Raw genomic sequence first — 22,262 nt, forward strand, 5'->3', positions numbered from 1 at the left:
CTGGTGTCCCAGATGCCTGTGTGTTCGGCTTCTCTGGCAGCAGCCTTGTGCCCCTCTGTCCCGTCCTTCTCTCAGTGGCCAGCGATCATTTTGCAAATGGGCCAAGCACACTCTTCCACGGGCTCCACATCAAGCACAGGGCCGGCCGGGAGCTGGGCACAGACCACAGCTTGGGTGAAGAGCACGGATCTGTGTGTCTTTCACCCTACTGCTATAGATATGAGAGGACGTAAGACAGGAAGAGGAAACCCCCAAAAGATACTGATTTAGTGTGCATGGAATGTGACACGTATCCACACGGAAAGCACCCTCCTCTCTGGAGAGAAGAGAGGCTTTCGATTGAGCTGTGGAGCCCAGGGCCCGGAACTGTGCGGGTGGGTTGTGTGCAGTAGTGCTGTGCCTGGCCATCCATTTACACTTCCTTTACAATGTTTTAGGATCCAGCTCAGTCTTCTGGTTTTCATCCTTCAGGGTCTGTGGTTGCAGTTGGAACACTCACTGGGAGGTAAGCGGCCCAGCAAGGCCCGAGCTCTCAGAGCTGTGGACAGGAGCTCGCTGTGTGTTTCCTGGGGACGGGGCAGGCTGGCTGGGGGCCCATCTTCCCACCCGCCATGGCATGCCAAGAAATAGGTCAGAACTCAACAGCAAACCTTAGACCAAGGTCCTTCCCTGTTTGAACCTGAGGGAAATCGTTGGAAGGCCATAGATGCTTTCGCCTGTAAAAGTGCCCCCTCCCCAAATGCCCCCACTGCCCACCTCTCTCCCATCTGTCCCCAACTTCAGAGGCCCCAAGAACCCCTACAGGGGCTGCTGTGTGGGAGAAGCCTGGCTTCAAAATACTGAGGCCAAAGCCGTCTGTTCTAGCAGCCCTTTGAGTAGGACCCGGCCCCGCATTCAGATTCAGTCAGTACATATTTACCAATCACCACCATGCACCAGGCCATAAATCCTGTTGGAGCCCCAGCTTTGCTACTGGGCAGTGGTGTCTCTGAGCGATTCATCTCCTTTTCTGTGAATCATGGTCATGTTGTGAGTGTCAAGGCTTGATTCTGCCCTCCTGCTGCTTGTCACGGAAGAGCAGGCCCCTGCACCCTTGGGGATTCATTCTGAGACCCCTGTGGACAGCATGGACCCCATTTATACCGTTTTCTCGTACACCTGGATAAAGCCTGGCTTATAAATCAGGCATAGTGAGATTGTCAGCCACAGCTAATAATAAAATAGAGCAGTCCTCACAGTAAACTATGATGGAAGTGTGTGCTGTGGTCTCTCTCTGGAAACTCACCTGTCCTGGGCTCGCTTCCCTGTCCTATGATGAGATGAGGTGACATCCTGCCTGCCAGTGAGACTCAGGGACCAAGGTGCACGTGGAACGGTGCACACCTTTACAGGTGGGAGCTCCTTCTGTGGGGACTCTCCACACACCAGGGTTGGCCATGGGGAGCTCAAACCACAGATAAAGGAACCACTTACATGCACTTACTGTGGTTGCATTCAGAGAGTTTCTGCTAGCTCCTCCCATCCTTTCTCTTTAAAAAGTGTACCACTCGGAGGCTGTAGCTGCAACTACAGTTTTATAAAGAGTAACTGCTCCTGAGTGGTGGGTACAGTGCCTAAGAGGCAGATTCCACGTATGAACAGAATTCTCTGAGAAGGTGTTGCATGGTGACACACCCACACCTGCACACACACACGCACACACACACACATACACACACACTCCCTGCCTGCCATTCAGCTCTCCCGGAGACAGCACAAGGTTCGAACTCAGTAGGCCGCACCCTCTGAGGACCGGACGCCAGCCAGGACCAGACACCACCGCCATCTACCTGCTACCAGTGTGTGGAGTTGATGGTGACAGCACTCAGGACCCCAGATCGCATCCTGAGGGATCCCGAGGCCGAACTCGTAACCTAGTCCCCCCTCTGTCAGGGCCTCCGAATCGGGTTGCAGGCCGGGTGTGCCCAGTGCTGGCCCTTTCCCTAGACTTGGCACGGGCAGATTCCAGTCAGCCCCATCTGTTTATTGTGCCTGGGCCTCAGTTTCCCTCAGACTGCACGTGAAGGGTGAATAGGCATCAGGATGCAAGCAGTCAGAGGCGGGAAGCAACATCCCAACCCAGGAAGGTGGAGCCGGAAGGGGAGGCGAGCAGGCAGGAGGACCCTGTGCAGTGGCCGGGTGGTGCTGAAATGGCAGCAGTGGGCTGTGTGCATTCTGTCCTAACGACACACAGAGTCCCGTCACTCGGGCACTAAACACACCCGGAGAGAGTGCTGTGGCCTCCCCGAGGACGCGACGTGTCCACCTCCGTCCTGAGTGGACGCTAACCCCCTTGTTGCAGGGTGATGGTCGAATGCTGGGCTCCCATCCGTCCCCTTCCCGCCGGGCTCCCTGTCCCTCCATGCACCCTGTTGGTTGCTCCCCGGCTTTCCCGGAAGCTGCAGCCTCTGTGCAGCCAGGAGCATCACTGCCGGGCCCCAGCCCCTCAGTCGTGTTGATCTGTCCACAGCACGCTGGCCCGGACAGCCCAGCAGCGGTCTCGGTCGGCAGCCTCGTGCCCCGGACTTTCTCTCCCTCCTCGTGCAGATAACGAAACACTCGCTGAGCAGCCACTGCCAAGCGACAGGCAGGAGGCCGTTCTCTTCTGCAGGAGGTGTTTGTACGCAGGAGGCTCGCTCTGGACACGCCCGGAACAAGCTTCCTGCTGAGCACCGCAGCGCCCCGGCTGGCCCAGGACAGGCCGCTCGCTCGCTCGCTGTCGAGGTCGCGGGGGGCGTGTTCTGTTTCCCACTCAGCAGCTCACTGCACTCTTTCTCGTGTTTCCAACAGGTGGTTTGTGTTTGACACGGAAACGAAAGACTTGGTCACCGTGCACACGGACGGGAACGAGCAGCTGTCGGTCATGCGCTACTCTCCAGGTTAGAGGACGCTGCCCCCAGGCGCCCGCAGGGTTGGCGGTCTTCAGCTTTCCTCAGTGCGCTTGCGGTTGCCATTACACAGAGCGAGCCGGGGCCTCAGGGCTCCTCCCCCTCCTCGGTCACGTGCGTGGGTTCGGAACTTCGCACTCTACAATTTCAAAGACTACATTAGTGTAGTTGGAGCCCCACCCACCCATCGCCTGCTTCAGAAGTGATGGATGCTGGGCTGGTCTCTCACCTCCACAACCTCTTAGAGCTCGCTCTTTCTCTCTCTCTCTCTCTTACACACACACACACACACGCCCTCCTCTCAGGTCATCTTGAATCTCCTTAATGTTGTCGTCTCCTTAATGTTGTATATATCTCAAAAGGGTGAGTGTTTGTAACAGCTTTACTGAAGGTGACATTTACATGACACAGATGGCCCCCTGCGAATGTACACCTCGTGATTCTAGTAACTTCGAAGAGCTGTATGGGCATCGCCACAACCCCGTCTTAGAACCTCTCCATCCTCCTCCATGTTCCTTCCTTGCCTGTTCAGTATTCATCTCCACCTACTGTTCCAGTCCTAGAGAATCACTGATCTGCTTTCTGCCCCTACAAATTCCCCTTTCTGGACATAAAATTCAACGGAATCATACAGTATATATAGCAGCACCTCAGTTCACAAACTGATTCTTTCCACAATTCTGATCACAAACCGAATTAGATAAGAACTGAATCAATTCAGTGGTTAGGTTCAATGTTGAGCTTATAGGGACATTTGATTCAGTTCTTAACTGTTTTGGTGTGTGACCAGAGTCATGGAAAGAATTAAGTTTGTGAACTGAATTACCACTGTAGCCTGTTGGAGCTGGCCTCTTTCATTTATAATAATGTTTTTGAGGTTAATCTGTGTTACTTTATGTATAGTTGTAGCTAATCCCTTTTCAGTTGCTGCATAGTATTCCATTTTATGGATATACCACATTTTGTTTATCTATTCATCAGTTAATGGTCATTTAGATTGTTCCTAGCTTTGGCGCAGGGGGTGTGGGGTACCAGGGATCAAACTCAGGACCTTGCACTTTCAAGGCAGGCACAGTACCACTGAGCTAAATCCCCAGCCCTCTAGCTTTTTATTATTATGAATATTCATGTATATTTGCCTTTTGCAGAAGTGTTTTCATTTCTCTGGGTAAATGTTTAGGAGTGGGTTTGGTGGGTTATATGGTAAACATATTTATATTTAGTTTGGTGGAACTGCCAAACTGGTTTTCACAGTGGTCACACTGTTTTACATTTCTACCAGCAATGTGTGAGGGTTCCACATCCTTACCAACACCTGTCACTGTTTTTTTTTTAGCTGTTCTAAGAGAAGTGTAATATATCTCATTTTCATTGACGTTTCCCTAATGACTACTGATGTTGAGCATTTTTAATGTCGTTGTTAATCATTCCTAGATCTTCCTTGGTGAAATAGCTATTCAAATATTTTGCTCATTTGTCTATTACTGATTTGCAAGAGCTCTTGTTTCTGTATTTAAGTTCTTTGTCCAATACATGGTTTACCCATATTTTTCCCAGTATTTGCCTTGTACTGAGCCCTTTTATATTTTTTATTTTGAGACCTGATCTAAGTTGCCCAGGCTGAGCTAAAATCTGCAATCTTCCTGCCTCAGCCTGCAGAGTGCTGGAATTAGAAGAGTATACCACCACTCCTGGCGTCTTTTATTTACTTAATGGAAGTATTTTTGAGGCACAAAGGTTTTTAATTATTAAATTAAAATTTTATTTTCGTTTTGATGAAGTCCAGTTAATCGATTTTTTTCATTTACGGATCAGACCCAAGATGCTTAATTTTTTCCCATGCTTTGTTCTAGGAGAGTTGGCTTAGCCTTGCATTTAGGTCTGTGACTCATCTTGAGTTAACTTTCTTTTTCTTTTTGGTACTGCGAATCAAACTCAGGGCCTAGTGCTTGCCAGGCAGGCACTGTGCCACTGAGCTACATTTCCGGCCCATTGAGTTAACTCTTACGCACACAGAGCAGGGAGAGTCAAAGTGTATTTGTTCTGAAAGTAGATGTCCAGTTGTCCCCACACCTTTTCTTGAAAACATTGTCCAGTGCCTATTGAACTGTCAACATTTTTGTCAAAAACCGATCAACTATAAACATGGTTTGTTTTCAGATACTCAGTCCTGTCCCCATTCCTGTGTTTATCCTGTGCTAGTACATTTTGGAGTAAGTTTTGAAATTAACTTCCAACTTTATTGTTTTATTTTCCAAAATTCTTTTGGGTATTTTAGGTCCTTAACATATATAAAATTTTATATGTTTAGACTTTGCTCAAGAACTTTTTTTTTTTTTTTTTTACAGAACTTTTTTTTGGTATCGGGGATTGAACTTGGGTCCTTGTGCTTTCGAGGCAGGCGGCAGAACCACTGAGCTAAATCCCCAGCCCAAAATTTTGTATGTTTAGAATCAGCTTGTTAATTTCTAATTTTAAAAAGCCTACTAGGCTCTTAAATAGGGGTTGTGTTGAATTTACAAATCAATATGGGGAGAATCGTCACCTTGATTACTGACATTGAGTCTTCTAATCCATGAGCATGTAGTGATGCTCCATTTATTTAGATTTTTAAAAATTTTTTCTCATGATCATTTTATAGTTATTTATTGTTTGTTTGTTTTCTTGTTTTTTGCAGTACTAGGGATTGAACCCAGGGCCTTTGCACTGAGTTACTTCCTCACCCCTTGACTGACTGACTGATTGATTGATTGAAACAGGGTCTCACTAAGTAGGCCAGGCTAAGCTTGGACTTACAATCCTTCTGCCTCAGCTTCCCAGAGTGCTGGGAACTACAGGTGTGTGCTACTACTCCAGCTTATTTTATAATTTTTGAAACACAAATCTCGTACTTCCTTTTTAAAATTTATTGCTGAGTCATTCTTTGGTGTTGTGAATGGAATTCTTTCTGAATTTTATTTTCAAATAGCTGGTTGCTATTAAATACAAGTAAAATTGAACTTTGCATATGGATCTTATATCACCTTTCTTCACTCTTACTAGTTTTAGAGGGGTGTATATGTGTAATCCTTGAGGTTTTCTTCATGTAGGGTCATGTCATCTAAAAATAAAAAGCTTTACTTCCTCCTTTCTAATCTGGAGGCCTTTAGTTATTTTTTTCTTATTACATCAGCTGGTACCTCCAGTAAAATGAGAAATAGAAATAGCAAGAATGGATCTCTCACCTCGCTCCCAGTCTTTGCAGAAAAAGCTTTGTGTCTTTCGTCCTTAGGGTTAGGGTGTCCTTTATCATGATGAGAAAGTTGCCTCCTCTTCATAACTTGTGTAGCATGCTTAGTGCAGTGAGTGCAGGGGTTTGTCAGATGCTTTTTCTGCATCTGTAATGATGATCATGTTTTTTGTCCTTTTTAAAAAAGTATTATTATACTAATTTTCCAATCTTAAGCCAACTTTACCTTCCTGTGGTAAATCTTGCTTGATCTTGCTGTGTCGCCCTTTTGTGTGTTGCTGGCTTCCATTCCTTAGTATTCTCTGGTTACTGTTGCAACCGTGCTCATGAGGGGCAGTAATCTGGAGTCTGCTTGCGTGTCTTTGTCTTAGTTGTGACAGCACTTGCTTGTCTCACAGGTATGTTGGGGACATGTTCCTTCCTCCTCAGGAATGGAATTAGTGTTTTTGTTAAATATTTGATAGAATTCATGTGAACTCAGTGGAACCATCTGGGGCTTTCTTTTGGGGAAATTTTTAAATTGCTAATGCAGTGTCTTTACTTGTTATAAATCTATCCAGATTTGCTATTTCTTCTTGACTGGGTTTGGTAATATGGATCTGTTTCATTTTAGTTGTCTGTTTTGTTGGCATACCTCGCTCATAATGTTTGATTATCATGTCCGGAATGTTTCTGAGATTGGTTGTTTCCTGGGCCCTGAGCAACCTCATACCTTCTCACCCCGACAGGCAAGTCCGCAGCCACTGGGAGCCCTCGCTCTGTGGTAGGAGCAGCTGACCTTCCCAGAATGCCTTTCACTGTGGTTTCTGCTGTGTCTTAGCCCTTTCCGTTGATTCTCGCCAACACCCCTGGCTCTTAGGTGCGTCCCCTCCTTGCCTTAGTTCCTTTGGACCTCCCCAAAGTTCGAGAGGGGCCCCCTCTGAAGCCTGTCAGCTCCTGTTCATCTTGGCCTTGGGGAATGTGTTTCCCTTTCTTCTCAGTGACACTAGTGACAGCCTGGAGACCAGAGAGCTGGCAACAAGGGGCAAAAGTAAGAGCCCCAGGCCGGTGCCAGACACCCAGCTGCTGTGAGATGCAGCGGAAAGAGGAGCCACCATCTACTACCCATTTCAGTCACGCTTTATCAACTCTTTTTCACTTACGAAGTATTTTCCATAAGACGGTCTTATGCTAATAAGCTAATGTTATTTTTGAAACCAGAGTCAACTATGACAGTTGGCAAAATGTCAGCAGTGTAGTCGTGACAGTTCTCATACTTGACAGCCATATCAGGAACCTTATAGACTGGAAAAAATGGAGCCTTGATTGGATTAAAATTTCGGTATTTCTTAAAGAGAACAGAAGCAGGAAGAACATACTTAGGTGCATTAAGCCCACTGCACATGCTTAGCCTGCTCATTCTGCTGCCACACTGAACGTGGGGGAGGACGGGCCAGGTGCCGTCGGTCACGCAGCTGTGTCTATGTTGTCATCTCACCCTCAGGGTTGAGGTGTGTGTGGGTTTTCTGCTTTTACAGAAATGAATCAGAATCTCATACTCATCCTTGTGTTATTCCCAACATTGAACCCCCGTCTTCTGCCTGGGTCTGAGACCTGCTAGGATCCGGTACCTGGCACCCAGCCTGTCCCCTGCCACATGGTGTCCCCTATACCCCAGACAGATGCACCAGCATCATCTCCAAATCCCAGTGCCACTGTGACAGCACGAGGGACACTGTCCACCTGTCAGGCAGCCTGGACACCTGTCCGCCACCCACAGCCCGCCTGTTGCTCTCAGCCCTGGTGGTGGCAGGCAGCTCATGTCCTTCCTGCTGTACCGCTCACCTGGCAGTGTCGCTAGGCAGCCTGTTCCTGTTCCTGAGCCTGTTCCCTCCTCTGCAGCGCCCTGTGGTGACAAGATCTGTGGGAAAGTCCCAGCCCCAAGCCTAGGGAGGGCGGCAGTCAGCAGAAAACACCTCCTGAGTACCAACTCCTGCAAGCACCTGGATGGCTGCTTCCCAGGCGAACATCCGCTTGTTTCCAGGTGTTGGTCCAGGGCTGTCATGGCCTCGGGGTGCTGAGAAATGAGGGTCCGAGGGTCGGCAGGCCAGGGGTCCATGATGGGAAGAGACAGTGCCCTGCATAGCAGGAGCAGTTAGTGTATTGACTGCCCTTGTTGGTTTGTATTTATTAGGCAGACATTCAGTGTTATATCCAGATCTTGACTTAGTTGGGGTCACGTCCTAATAAACCCATGGTATTGAAAATATGGCTAAGTGGAAGCTGTGTCGGGTACACCCAGTGTACTGCGCATTCCCTTAGCGATGAGGCACACTGGAGAAGGCTGGTTGTTCCCCACATGTCCAGGGACTGGCTGGGAACCTGAGAGAGGACAAACCACATCACGTTAGCCTGGGAAAAGGTCAAAATTCAGAATTCCAAGTCTAGTTTCTACTGGATCTATATTGGTTTGCACATCATAACAAAAGAATCTTTCAGTCAAAGGACTTCAAGTTGAGCAATTTCCGAAACCCCATTTCCTGATGGCCCAGGCCTGGCTGTCTCGGGTGGGATTTCTTCTGCAGAAGGAGAAGCAGGAAGGATCTGGGGGAGGGGACGTCACAGAAGTGTAGGTAGTGCCAGCGACCTGGAGGTACTTTACAAATGCTTGCATTAAAATTCCCTTGCCAGCTGCAGAGATTTGTGGACCAGGACGGGGACTGATGTCTAGTGTTGTGTCCCTCCCTGGTCCGCTCTGTGGAGCCTCCCTGCTGCCCTTTTCCCTTCAGGCCTCTGCGTGGCTCCACCCCACACCCCATGGTGCTTCCTAAGGAACTGCTTCCCTCTGTCCCTGCTCAGGAAGGGCTGGCGTTTTTCAGACATCTCCAGTCTGGCCCTTCCTGGGAGCCTGCATTTTCCCTTGTGCCCACATGGCCCTACGTTTGCCAGCTACACAGCTGGCTTGGCTCCTGTCATAGAAAGCTCCTTCCTTGCTTGTCTCTGCTGTGCCCAGACCCGGGAGAGGAGACTTCCAGAGGTGGCCCTTGGGAAGAGGCTGGGAAGCCGGCCCAGTGAGGAATTGAGCCTCCACCCTGCAGCGCTGTGGATGGGAGTACAGGGAACAGTTCTAGCAGATGGGATGGAGTTGTATTTTTAAAGTTTACAGAAGGAGTCTGTAAATTGTTACCAGATTTTATAATCCTATCAGGTGTGTGTTTTTCAGAATTGGTATAGGACTCAGTTGAAAGCACATTTTCCCTTTGAGATAACTCATCAGTGTGGCAGTTTTGTCTAGATCTGTGGTGGCAGCTAGCATGTCCGCTGGAATGAATACAATGTTTCCCTTTAACACTGGGAATGTAATTTGTCCTGTTTCCACAGATGGGAATTTCTTAGCCATCGGCTCTCACGACAACTGCATCTACATATATGGAGTCGGCGACAACGGGAGGAGATACACCAGGGTGGGCAAGTGTTCGGTGAGTCTCTCACGACACCTGTGCGGACGCATCTGTGTGTCGCCCGTGTCAGCACGGAAACTCAGGCAGCTCTGTCCCCACAGGGCCACTCCAGCTTCATCAGCCACCTGGACTGGTCCGTGGACTCGCAGTTCCTCGTGTCCAATTCCGGAGACTACGAGATCCTCTACTGTGAGTAGCAGCCACACACCATGGGTCTCTACAGGACTCAGACCTGTGGTGCCATCTCTGACCTCAGTCTCCCCTTAGTGAGATGGAGGAGCTGGTCTCAGCCTCTCAGGCACTCCGGCACTTGGAGGAGAGGAAGCAGGGAGGCAGCAATGACTGGTGTGGGGCAAGAGCAGGTCCTGGGGCTGTCACAGCAGAGCAGCCCCGGAGGACAGCAGTCCCTCCTCGGGCTCCTCTCCCAGCCTCCCCTGGCCGTTGGGCCCAGGTGGGATCTGGGGACAGAGAGGGCAACATGGCAGCACTTCCTGACCACGTAGGACACAGTGCCAGGCAGCGATTCCTCAGCACTCGCAGAGCACCTGCCCCGTGCCAGGCCCTAGGCTGAGCAGAAGGAGTCACATGAGTGAGAAAGGGCTGGTCTCCACCCCACCAGAAGTTCCTAGAGAATTTGTTGTTACTTACCTGCACTTTCTCACGGTCCATCACACTTCCTGGTTCCTCTCCCCTTCACAGACAAGGAAATCAGGCTCTGACTCCAGGGCCTGCTGAGAGCCAGGGCGGGAGGAAGTCACACTTCTGGGGTGCACAGCCCGCTTGAGGACCCAGTCAGGCAGGGGAAGGGAAGCAGGGAGCCCCTCTGGTAGGGACAGGTGCCACCTGGTGTCCCTACCAGGTGCATGCTTGTCCCGGTCCTGCTGGAGTCTCAGGAGTGGCTGATGGTTTTGGGGGATACTCCTTGGGCAGAACCTGCTCAGGCATGGCCTCCTATGCCATTTGTGAGAACTCCTGGGGCTGAGTGGGGACAACCCGACCACAGAGGTAGGGCAGTGTGCCGGGCCCCCAGAGAGGATGCCAAGCAGGGAAGCCTGAGGACCAGGGGCTAGTCGTAGAAAGGAAAGGTCGTTCTGTGGGAACAGCCTCTGGGGAGACGGGAAGAGCATAGAGAAGTGACCTCTGCTAAGCCCAGATGCGGCTCAGCCTCCTGGCCAGTTGGCAGCCATGCAGCAGCTCCCGAGAGGTCCCTGCCTTTGCCTCCGAGGACTCAGACCTGCCCGAGGCAGCGCTGGGGGCCTGGGCCTGGGTGTCACAAGGCTGTTTGCTTTTTCCAGGGGTTCCCTCGGCTTGTAAGCAAGTCGTGAGTGTGGAAGCCACGAGAGACATCGAATGGGCCACCTACACCTGCACTTTGGGATTCCACGTCTTTGGTAAGTTTCCTGCGGATTGCGCCACTCCACAATGGGAACAACACATTCCTCTATTTTTTGGATATTTCTCCAATAGTTAGACAACCTCACCATCACCAGGCTTGTCAAAGTTCCTGCTTCTGCAAACCCCCGGGACCTCTCCCTGCAGCGCCCTGGCCTGGGCTGGCAGATGAGAACCAGAGAGGTGGCTTTGAGCCTTTCCCACAGTGTGGCTGGGCCCCGAGAGAAGGCTCTGCAGCCTTCTCCTCAGGTTGTGCCCGGCCCCTCCACGCGCCATATGTACTTACTGTCTGGCAGAGTTACTACATGTTTTGGTCCTTAAACTAAATATTTCACTTCCTTCAGAGTGTAGTTTAGGAATGTATTCTTAGATGACCTCAAATAAATTACCACAGTTTAGTAGAATAAAATGAAAAGGCATTATCTGTAATCTTTTCATGAAAGACTACAAGTCACAACTTGATGAGAATTCACAAATCTCCTTAGCGGAGGTATCTGATGCTTTTCTGGTGTTACATGCTAAGTGCTGCCAAGGGGATTGATATGCATGCAGCTTGCGTGCACAGTGACTGGGACGGTCAGTACAGGGTCCCCCAGCCCCAGCTTGCCCCAGGCCCGGCCAGCAGGCAGCAGCAGCCTCAGGCGCACCTGCTGGACGGAGAAGCAGCAGCCCCTGAGCTAGGCTGAGAAACACCGGAAAGGCACAGAGAGCCAGGAGAGGCACCTTTGAAGAGTCTCCTGTACAGAGAGCCAACACTAAGCAAAAGAAACTGCAGCCTTGAATCCTGATTGGCCTCTCTCCGGTGCTCTGAGGATGCAAAGGTGGCCACAGAACGGGGTGCCCAGTGCTCTGCCCTGGGATCCAGAAGTGGCGCCCCAAGAGGCAGGCAGAAGGGGCTGCACCTGGAGCACAGGAAAGGCCAGCACTGAGGTGGATGCAGGGCTGTTTAGTTTTCTTGGTAGCCCAGTGGCCAGCTCCTGTGCCCACAGTGTGGTCCATCTCTCTGCTCTCCAGTGTTTGTTTGTTTGTTTTTTTCTTTTGGTACCAGGGATGGAACTCAGGATCTTGTGCTTGCCAGGCAGGTGCTGTACCACTGAGCTACATCCCCGGCCCTCCCCAGTGCTGTTTGTGGTCTGTTTTAGGAGTGTGGCCAGAAGGCTCGGATGGAACCGACATCAACGCTGTCTGTCGGGCCCATGAGAAAAAGCTCGTGTCGACCGGCGACGACTTCGGCAAAGTGCACCTCTTCTCGTACCCCTGCTCCCAGTTTAGGGTACAGGACTGTCTTTCCTCTAAGCTTATCCCCTGTGAGGAGTGCATGAATGGACACTGAACAGCAATGGGCTGTGAGTGGGTGCTACCAGCCACTGGTGTAGCTAGTGCCCTGCTAACCTGTGGCCCCGGGCACTTCCGGGACTCCCCAGTTCCCTGGGAGAACCCCAACCCTGGCACAGCCTGCAGAGCCCTGCAGATGTGTGTGAACCTCTGTGGCCTCCCTACCCCATGGCTTCTTCTCCCCCCGCCCCGCTGAGCTGGGCCACCTGCACCTTGAACACCTTTCAATCCTCCCTGAATCTGACCCTCTGGGGAGGAGACCCCACCCTCGGCCCCAGGGGCTCCTTGGTCCCGCCCTTCCCAGTACCCCCCAAGTCCATGGGAGAGCGGGGGTCTGATGCCTCCCAGGTCCTGAACAGCGGAGAGCTGCTGAGCAAAGGGACGGTGTGGAGGCTGCGGGCGCCATCGGGTCCCTGTGCTTCCTTTGCAGTAAGCTGCCCTCCCTGTCCCCTTTCCCAGGCGCCGAGCCACATCTACGGCGGCCACAGCAGCCACGTCACCAACGTGGACTTCCTTTGTGAAGACAGCCACCTCATCTCCACGGGCGGGAAGGACACAAGCATCATGCAGTGGCGGGTCATTTAACCCCGCACGAGCTGGAGAGCGGTCATGCCCAAGAAGACAGATTTGAGTTCTGCTTGGTCACTGTGATTTCTGTTTTGACTAAAAATTCTTACACACCTCAGGAAAACAATCTCTCTACCGGTTACCTTAGCTTAGGGAGTCAGCGAGTACCACATCGGATAAGCAGCGCATTTCCGCTTCCGTTGTATAATAGATGAAGCACGGAATAGAGCAGGTCCCTGGGTTCACATTACAATGCCATCCACGGGAGGGACTAGTGAATCCTTAGCATCTTTTCTATAAACTGTTCAAAAATGGTCACAGAATGCCTTTTAAAATACTGTATATAGTCTTCACTGTTTCACCATCTCGCTTGCTAAGTCAGATATTTATGATAATAATGAGGTACTGAATGCTGATCACTGTTGACTAATGGTCCTAAAAGGATAAATCATTTGAGAAGAGAGTGAATCAGTGATTCGCATAGCTGAGTCAGGAAATGCAAATGTGAGACTTTCTTTGGTTACATTTTCTAGGATTTCATGAAACTCTTACTTTGGGAGGCTGGCAGGCCAGGGTTGCATTGTTCCATGAGCAGACGAATCTGACCATTGCAGCAGGGTGTACAGGGCTTCCGTTTCCAGTCACACTGCCCTGCTGCCCCAGACACAGGCACCCGTCCTGCTCACATGCCCCGATGAATGCAAGACATTTCGCCGCTTCCTCTGTATATTAATGGCATGACATGGTATTGTACTTGTATAGCGTGTTAGCAACTCAAAATAAATACCTAAGGCCAGGTTTTACTGCTTTATGCTATGGACACTGTACATTTGTATTTTACAACGAAGCAGACCAAGTGAAGAAGAAATCTCTTCAGTATACCTGCGGAGAGGAGAGGTCTCAAAAGGCTGCGGGCACGAAGGGCAGCTTCTCGTCCCGTCTTTTGTGCGTGGACGGCTCGGTTCAGTATGAAACAAGCCTGTGTTCCGATGAGTAGAACGTAGGTGGCATAAACTTGTCAAGAAGGCCTTATCCATTGTGTGACAGATTGAAATTTATTGTTTACATTGGGGAATGTATCTCAGATTTTTAATAGAAAAGTAATAAACAGACTTAAGAACAAATATTAAAATTTTTACTCGTTCTAAGCAAGTGGATGAATTCAATTATCCAAACTCTACAGCACTGGTTGTTTAGAGTGGCTGATGACGTGCAACACCTGAAGATGCTTTTCATGACATCTGTAGCCTGCTGGGGAGTGCAGGACACCAGTGAGCAATGCGTGTTAAAGATGAATCTGTTCATATGTATCCTTATCAAATATATTCTGTAATGAAATAAAATTTGAAAAGTGGATTTCTTATTGACCTATATTCCTGAAAGCATATAAATTAAAATATTTAAAATTAGATATGATTCACACTATATTCTGTTTCATACTCAGATTTTTTTTCTCACTTGGTTCATTTGCAAATGGAACTGTACTTTGAGTACAGCATGGACGCATTCTTCCAAGAAATAACTGAAGAATTTAATCCAGTTACCACTCCCAGTTGTTAGTTTCCTTGGTTATGTAAATACTGGCAAAAACAATCATTTTAAATTAATAATTGAAGAAATAATTAGATAATCAGGGAAGGGAAAGGGATCCATTATTGACTTGTAAGTCAAAATGATAGATCATAGACTGATCAATCTGTAATATACACAGACACTAATATTTTATATATTTATACACTTATTGTGTGTGCTACTTCATGTTTTATTAATAATGAACAATCACTTTCCTTACTGCTGAGACACCGTACCCCACACCCCCAGAGTAAAGGAGGAAAGGTTTATTTTGACTCAGGTTTGCAGTGTAGCGGGCTGGCTCCGAGGCAGGAAAGTGTGGTAAGGGGCGCAGTGGAGCGAAGCACCCCACACAGGTGGGCGGAAGCGGAGGGCGAAGGGAGGAGCCAGGCAGGGAGATGCACCCTTCCAAGCCACGCCCCCATGGCCAGGCCCCACCTCCTCACAGCGCCAAACCCCATGATCCAATCACCTTCCAAAATCCCCGCCTATGAGCCCATAGGAATAAACCATAACAATAGCTATAAGAGTTTCATGTCTATTAAGCGTAGGCAATTTCAGTGGATCCTTGACTTACAAACTCAATTCGTTCTCAAGGGCTGTTTGTAACTCAGATTGGTCAATTGAAGGCTCAGTGTCCTCTACACAGCCTTCAGAGTCTCTCCTGTGTACAGCAGATCTGTGTCCTTAGACATTGGCCCAGGATTTCTCAACCCCACACAGGAAAGGACATTGTCAGGTACCTTCCAGAACTCTCTAAGGGTTAAATTTGTATCTGAGACCATCTGGAACCACAAGTGACGTAACTCAAGACTTTGTTTCTAAGTTAAAACTAAAATTCCGGTCATAACCCAAGTTGTTTGTATGTCAGGCCAGTCGTAACTCTAAGGTCCACTTTATGAAGATAGTGCTGTCTTTTGATGGTCCTGTATTAACCTTGCAAATACTGATTATTTCCTCACTCAGCAACATAGCAAGCAAGGCTTGCTCACCCCCCCAGGCAAACTAGGCCTAGATGGGACCTTGGGACAGAGACAGCTGCTGGCCGCATCAGCCTGGCTCCCCTGTGACACGTAAGATGAAGAAAGTAAAGGGCTCCTTTTATTTGTAGCTACAACAGGTAAGTTTGTTAGCACAAGAAAATCTGCCATTGGAAAAAAATTCTCAAGGGGCTTTTGAAACTTAACCATCTTAAAGTTTGTGCTCGTGGCCATCCTGCGTTGCTGAGGTCGCACTCGGAGCAAACACGATTTTCTCAGCCCGTCGTGGCCCCCAGCCCATGCTTCCAAGCTCATGTAGGAGGACACAGCCAGCCCCATCTGCTTGTAAATGGCAGCTCACAGTGTGGGTGAAATGGTCTCTAGGACTCTTGCACCATCTGCAGAGGTGCATGTTTCCTTCTCTCATGGAGTCACACACACCCTGGGGAGTCTTCGTGGTACCCAGCACTCTCCTGGCCACGGAGGGGCCACGCGGGTCCCCAGATAGTCTCTTGCTAAAAGCAGCAGTGGCGCCCTGGGACACCCTTGTCAGGAAGAGCCTGTGTTTCTCCAGCAGGACAAGGGGAGCCAGGGAGTGAGGCCCTGGAAAGTGGGCTTCTGGTGTGAGGTGGCACCGGTGGGCAGGCCTGGAGGGCGAGGTCCCTGCTCAGGGTGGCCACTCGAGGGCCATGGCGGGCTGAGCCTTTTGCCAGCCTGCTGCAGCCCGGGAAGTCACCCTGGAGGGAGGAGCTGGAGCCATCTGTCACTTTCGCTGCCTGCAGGTGTGTGGGGACTTGTGGCGGCTCACTACCAGGCTAGGGGAGCAGGGAAACTGAGGCCCAGGGAGGGAAATGACTCCCAGTCTGAGACTTGTTCCAAACTCATCTTAACAAATAGGTGCTCAGTGCATGAACACGGGCAGAAGCAGCCCAGCCCTGCCTGGTGGCACATCTGGTGGCGGGAGGACGTAGATGCAGTCGCGGCAATCAATGTCAACGTGTGAAATGGCAGCCGTGCTGGGGCAGCAAAAGAAATGAGCACAGAACAGGGGATCCTAAGTGAGTCTGGGGGCTCCAGGGAGATTCCCCACGGTGCTGGAAGAGAAGAAGCGACCCCGACAGAGTGGGGAGGAGCAGCACAGGCCGAGGCCAACACTGGTGAACCGCTTTGAAGGGGGCACAAGGTGCTGCAGGGCAGGGGCAGCCATGCCTGGCAAGCCATGGAGAGGGCTTTCCCCTGAACTGTCAGAGCAGAGGCACTGGTGCAGGGAAGGGATGGGTTGGTATTTTGGATGGGTACTTTGGATGGGTTGGTATTTGCTTTTCGGAGCCAGGGAGCCTGGAGTGAGGTGTTACCAGGATCTCAGGGAGCAGCAAGGATGGCCCAGAGTGTGCACAACAGAGGCCCAGGGACGGGTGGAGGTGGTGCTGAAAGGCGTCCAGGTGGCATCAGAAGCCCTGGCAGAAGATTGGATGGGTTCTCCAGTTGGACGGTGCCACTGTGGGCTGAGATGCTGAGCTCTGCAAGTAGCCAGGAGGGTGAGTCGGGCCCAGGCCAGGCTGAGGTGAGGGGAGGTGCCCCTAGCAGCCAGGTGTGGTTCAGCTGGTACCCACCAGAGGCTGACGTCAGAAGGCCAGTGTGCTTGGGACGGTGTTACCAGAACGCTGGGCCTATGTCGCATGCTGACAAAGAGTGAAACTGCACATTTATTTAGAAATATAAAGGCAAGGAAGTAGAGCTCCTGCTAGCTGGGAGGGGTTCCTGAGCAGGATGCCAAAGGAGGCTCTGGCCTAGGAGTTTTTTAAGGGTGGAGGAGGGAGCTCAGGCCACTGAGTAGGCAACATAATCTACCCCTTGGGAGACTACGTACTCTTTAGGGCCTGGTCTGTGTAGTTTTCCCACAGTGTCCACGCAGGGCCCATCTGCCCTTGGGCCAATGGCCTGTTTGCTCACACTCTGGGGGGTCCCCAACAGCTGTCAGACTCCAGCAGATGCTTTCATACGGTCCCTAGAGAGTCGTAACAGCACACTCCGTGTTGGGCTCCCCAACTCCATCTAGGGCTGCTGTCCTCAATACCTAGTAAGAGCCTCAGTCCTGGGTCACTAATTTGCATTACAACACCAGGGTATTGGCCCGAGCAGGTGAGGAGGAGAGGGCCTCGGATCCAGCTGAGGACCCCAGAATTCAAGGGCAGGTGCAGAGAAGGTACAGGTCCAGAGGCCAGGCTGGCCGTGGGACATCTGGTGGGCCCCACTACAGGGCATGTGTTTGGTGAGTGGCTTTCCACAGCCCCAGGCAGAGCAAGGCTTGGCAGGGTGGACAGGGAGGGAAGACCTGGACCAGAGGAAGCAGGCTCACAAGGCTGCTGAGAGCCCAGTGGAAGACAGGGGTGAGGGTGAGGAGGGGAGCATCCGGTGCTGGCAGGAACTCGGGAAAGGGAAAGTTGGGTGAGTTCTCAGCACTTGTGGACCTTACAGCTGTGGTTCTCATGGTGCACCCTGGCCCTGGGGGTGGAGGGGCAGCCTTGGGCAAGGGCATTCGGGGGGGTCACTGGAAAGTCACACGCTCCATCCCTTACACCTTCCTTCTGTGACCTGGCAACAGGCTGGCACAGTGCTACTTACAACAGAACTCACAGAGGAAATCACTCAAAGGACCCTCAGGCCCTAAAGGGGCCTATCCAATACACACCTGGGGAGGCAGCTTTTTGGTGAATACGAACCCCAAAACAAGCACTTTTACAAGGTGGAGACTGATTCCAGACCCATTCTTCCCGCAGATTTTCTCTTTAACTTCACAGAAAATGTCAAACATCACAAAAATAGAGATTCCCACCACATTTAGAAATTCTTGCTTCCTCTGTCTCCCTAGCTTTCAGGGTGGGCTGGTGTATTTTAAAACCAATTCCAAGCCACAGTGTCCTTTCAGCTGTGGCCACTTCAGTCTGCCACGCTGATGAGGGTGCTGTGTGTAACCACTGTGACGGCATTGCTGGTGACAGACCTCACAGTGATCTCAGTCCCGGGGTGTCACACGGTGCCCCTTGTCCCTCTGCTGGGGCTGAGACAGATGCTGTGAAATAAACCACCTGGCCCACCTGCCTGCCAGGGAAATTTGGGGTGCGGCCTCAGGTCCTGCTTCTTCTGACCCTGACCTGCCTGCTGGCTGCCCACGGTGCCCCTGCCCCTCCCAGAGCTAAACACTCAGCCCTGTCCTGAAACCTGGGCTCCTTCCAGCCCCTCCCGCCCAGGTGCCCCACTGCCTCAGGCCACCCTAGGGACCTGCGCTCCTGGGTCACCCAGCTGGCAGGCACACAGTAGGGCTCAGAAGCCTGCACCCCCCAATGCCAGCCCTCCCTGGCAGGAATCCCAGCACCCTCCGGTCCAACACCTCCTCCGTGTTTCAGCAGGGACCACCCACAAGTTCACCTCACCCTGCAGCCAGGGAGCTGGGGAAGAGATGGGTCATGTAGTCCACCAGGAATTGGTGAGCACAGATGTAGTCTGAGCTCATACTGTGAACGAGTTAAAAACAAACGTGGTTATTTAGGCTTAGAACAAATGTAGGTGTCAGTACTGTGAGATCGGATCGCACTTACAACTTCCTTCTTTCCATCCCAGGCAACCCTCGCTGCTGGTTACACGTGTGTCCCCTGGTGGTGGAAAATCAGAGCACACTCTTCTCTCAAATTACCAAATCCGGTTCCGCCCACAGTAGTTGCGGTTCTGCAGAGGGAAAGAAAGGCCCCCATTCTCCATGTGGGGCATGTGTTTCCCCTAGGTCTGCTCAAAGAGCTTCCAGGGCTTCTTGGAAGACCCCGACGTTGCTGAGGGTCTCTCACCTGCAGTCCCCCTGCTCCGGCTTCAGCCCTCAAGCACCATCCAGTCCCACCGGCCCTCCAGGTGTCGCTGTCGGGCAGGATGTGAGACGGACACGCTGACTGGCTTCTTCGGGGCTCACATCCGGTCAAAGGAAACATTCGCGGCTCCCACGCTGGACACCAGCAGGGGGCGGCCCCTTCAGCTTCTTGCCGATGTTCCGCTAATTCCAGGGAGCCCAAACTGATCTCTCCAAGGTGCCTGAGAGGAAGGCGTTGGAATCAATGACCCAATTTCCTCCCAAAGACCCCTTTCTTGCAATAATCTTTACGATTTCCAATTCCCAACCTTTTATGCCCTTAATGTGGATGAAGGCGTCTGCGCAGCTTCTTGGGAGCCCCTGTTGTGGGCTCTGCGTGGCCTGGCAGCGCCTTTGGACCTTTACCCACACGAGCGACTGGCCACACGAGTGGTGCTGCCGCGAGTACTTTCGTAGGGATTTTCTGGGGTCTCTACCTGGGACTGGGATAGCGGTTCCCTAAGGCGAGCACTACATCTTGCCAAATCACGCTCTCCAGCAGTGGCGCCAGCAGCACAGGGCAGTGCCTGGTGTCTCACTTCCCGACCACATCTGCAAATGCCATCTCCCCTGCTCGACAGCCTGAAGACGCAGGGTCAGCTGTGCCTTTCCACCATGAAGAGTGAAGGGACTTGCTCGAGGTCACTCAGCCAGGTGGTAGCAGAGCATTGGTTCCTTACCAGTGTACAGTGGACTCTTGACTTACGAACTCAATTCGTTCCCAAGGGCTGGTTGTAACTCAGGTTGGTCAATTGAAGGCTCGGGCTCCTCTACACAGCCTTCAGAGTCTCTCTCCTGTACACAGGCAGATCTCAGTGTCCTCAGAGAGACACTCGCCCAGGATTTCTCAACCACACACAGGAAGTGATGCTGTCATGTTCCTTCCAGAACTCTCTAAGGGTTAAATCTGTACTTGAGAGCTGGATGCACAAGCGGCCAGCATTCAGGCCATAACTCAAGACTTTACTCATAAGTTAAAACTAAAATTCCAGTCATAACCCAAGTTGTTCATAGGCCAGGCTTGTCGAAACTCGAGGGTCCACTTGTATAAAATCAAGTATAAATCCCAGATCTCACAAGCCATGTTCTACACCAGCATCCCAGGCTGGCTCTGGAGAGCACCATGTAGCTTAGAAAGAACTGCATACTCCGTATGTACACAGCATTGTGGTTTATGTCTAGACGTCCCCGAGAGCCTCAGTGCTCACAGGCAGGGCTGTTGGAAGGTGGCTGAGTCATGGCGCTCATAGCTAACTGCTGTTAAGCAGTGGGGTCTATTGGAAGAGGTGGTCACTGTGGGCATGGCCCGGAAGGGTTTATCTCTCTCCCTGCTCTGCCCTTCACTCTCTGCTTCCTATCAGCCGTGACATGAGCAGCTTCTCCTCTGCCCTGCTCCTCTGCCATGTTGGTTTTTCTTTGGAGTCAACTTACCATGAAACATGAGCCAAAATAAACCTCTCCTCTAGGTTGCAGGTGCTGGGTATTGTGTCCCAGAGACAAGAAAAGTGACCAAGATGTAGAGTATTTAAAGATTTGAAGGCAACTTGCCTAGCAAACCTAGAACATTGGACAGTTTTGTTCCCAAAGCTCTGATCACTGGTTTCCATACAGGTCGTCTTAGGAAATGCTATAGAAGGTTGGCCATATAGAAGCTAAATATAAAAAGAAATGAAAAGGAACTCAGAGGCCCGGCCATTCTCTTTCCCCTTCTTGCCCCGGTATCTGCCGGGGATGGTGGGGATGAATCCATTATTCCAGGGATCCCATCAACTTCTTTAGACCCTGCCCCACGTTCCTCACCAATCTATAAACTCAGGTAACTGAAGCCCCCTGATCCCATGATGAACCTTCGGAGGCCATGGAAGAAGCCCCTAGGAAAGGGAAGACCTGAAAGCTCTGGTTGAGCACCTTGTATTAGGCGAGTTGTCATGGCAACAGGGGGCAGAATGAGGGACACTGAAAAAGACTTTGGTTGTAACATTTCAGCTTATACCATCTGGGGTCAATTTCTCCTTTCCAAACCCAAACTAGGAAATTGCTGGTCTCCTGCTCTGTGACATTTCTAAGATTCTGTCGGTCAAATGGGCTTCCCCATCTCTGAGGTTACCTCAGGGTCTGCAGAGCTTGGCTCTTGAAAAGGACAGCAGCTGAGCTCGCCATGCCCCGCCCACCCACCAGCCACTGCTGTCGTCCAGAACTGCACAGTGCGTGGAAAACGTCCTTGAAAACTCTGGCACTGCGGAAGACTTTGCCCTGGTTCTGACAACTCCACGCCTGCCCACCTTCCTCCCCAGACACAGGCAGCTTCAGGGCTCAGATAACAGCCCAAAGTGGGGGCGGGAAAGGACCCAGGCTCTCAAAGTCCAGATAAGCAGCCGCTGCACTCTTCACCTCCGCCAGGATATCCTGGACAGCCCCCTCCCGGCAAAGCTGTTTATTAGGGTCGTTTATGAATAGTGAACCGGCCATGAAACTGAGGGGTATTTCCCAAAGAGTGTTCTGTGAGGCACTGATTTCATGGTGTTAACAGACCTGAGTTTGAGAGGCATAAGTGATGTACATTAATGTCCAAAGGGGCTACTGTGTCCCTCCATCCACCCACCCACCCATCCATCCATCCATCCACCCACCCACCCACCCATCCATCCATCCATCCACCCACCCATCCATCCACCCATCATCCATCCACCCACCCACCCACCCATCCATCCATCCACCCACCCATCCACCCATCCATCCATCCATCCACCCACCCACCCACCCATCCATCCATCCACCCACCCACCCATCCACCCACCCTCTCACCCATCCATTCATCCACCCATCCATCCATACATCCATCCACCCACCCATCCATCCATCCATCCACCCACCCATCCACTCATCCACCCATCCATCCACACACCCATCCATCCACCCATC

The 22,262-nt window shown here is 51.2% G+C and overlaps 1 protein-coding gene across 7 annotated transcripts in view; it reads left to right on the plus strand.

Moving 5' to 3' along the window:
• The window catches only part of Eml1 (EMAP like 1), a 146,428-nt gene extending 132,129 nt beyond the window's left edge, over positions 1-14,299 (plus strand). For all 7 annotated transcript variants that reach the window (XM_087195563.1, XM_087195567.1, XM_087195566.1 and 4 more), the window contains 7 exons: positions 438-505; positions 2,830-2,918; positions 9,517-9,614; positions 9,698-9,785; positions 10,892-10,987; positions 12,131-12,261; positions 12,783-14,299. In XM_087195563.1, coding sequence (XP_087051689.1) covers positions 438-505; positions 2,830-2,918; positions 9,517-9,614; positions 9,698-9,785; positions 10,892-10,987; positions 12,131-12,261; positions 12,783-12,908 — 696 coding nt within the window. In that variant the 3' untranslated portion in view covers positions 12,909-14,299. The remainder of the gene's footprint in view (positions 1-437; positions 506-2,829; positions 2,919-9,516; positions 9,615-9,697; positions 9,786-10,891; positions 10,988-12,130; positions 12,262-12,782) is intronic.
• Positions 14,300-22,262: the final 7,963 nt, after the last annotated feature.

Source organism: Heterocephalus glaber, unplaced genomic scaffold (assembly GCF_053883595.1).
Source record: "Heterocephalus glaber isolate CG9 unplaced genomic scaffold, H.glaber_assembly_v1.0 deba00001608, whole genome shotgun sequence".
Taxonomy (NCBI): domain Eukaryota; kingdom Metazoa; phylum Chordata; class Mammalia; order Rodentia; family Bathyergidae; genus Heterocephalus; species Heterocephalus glaber.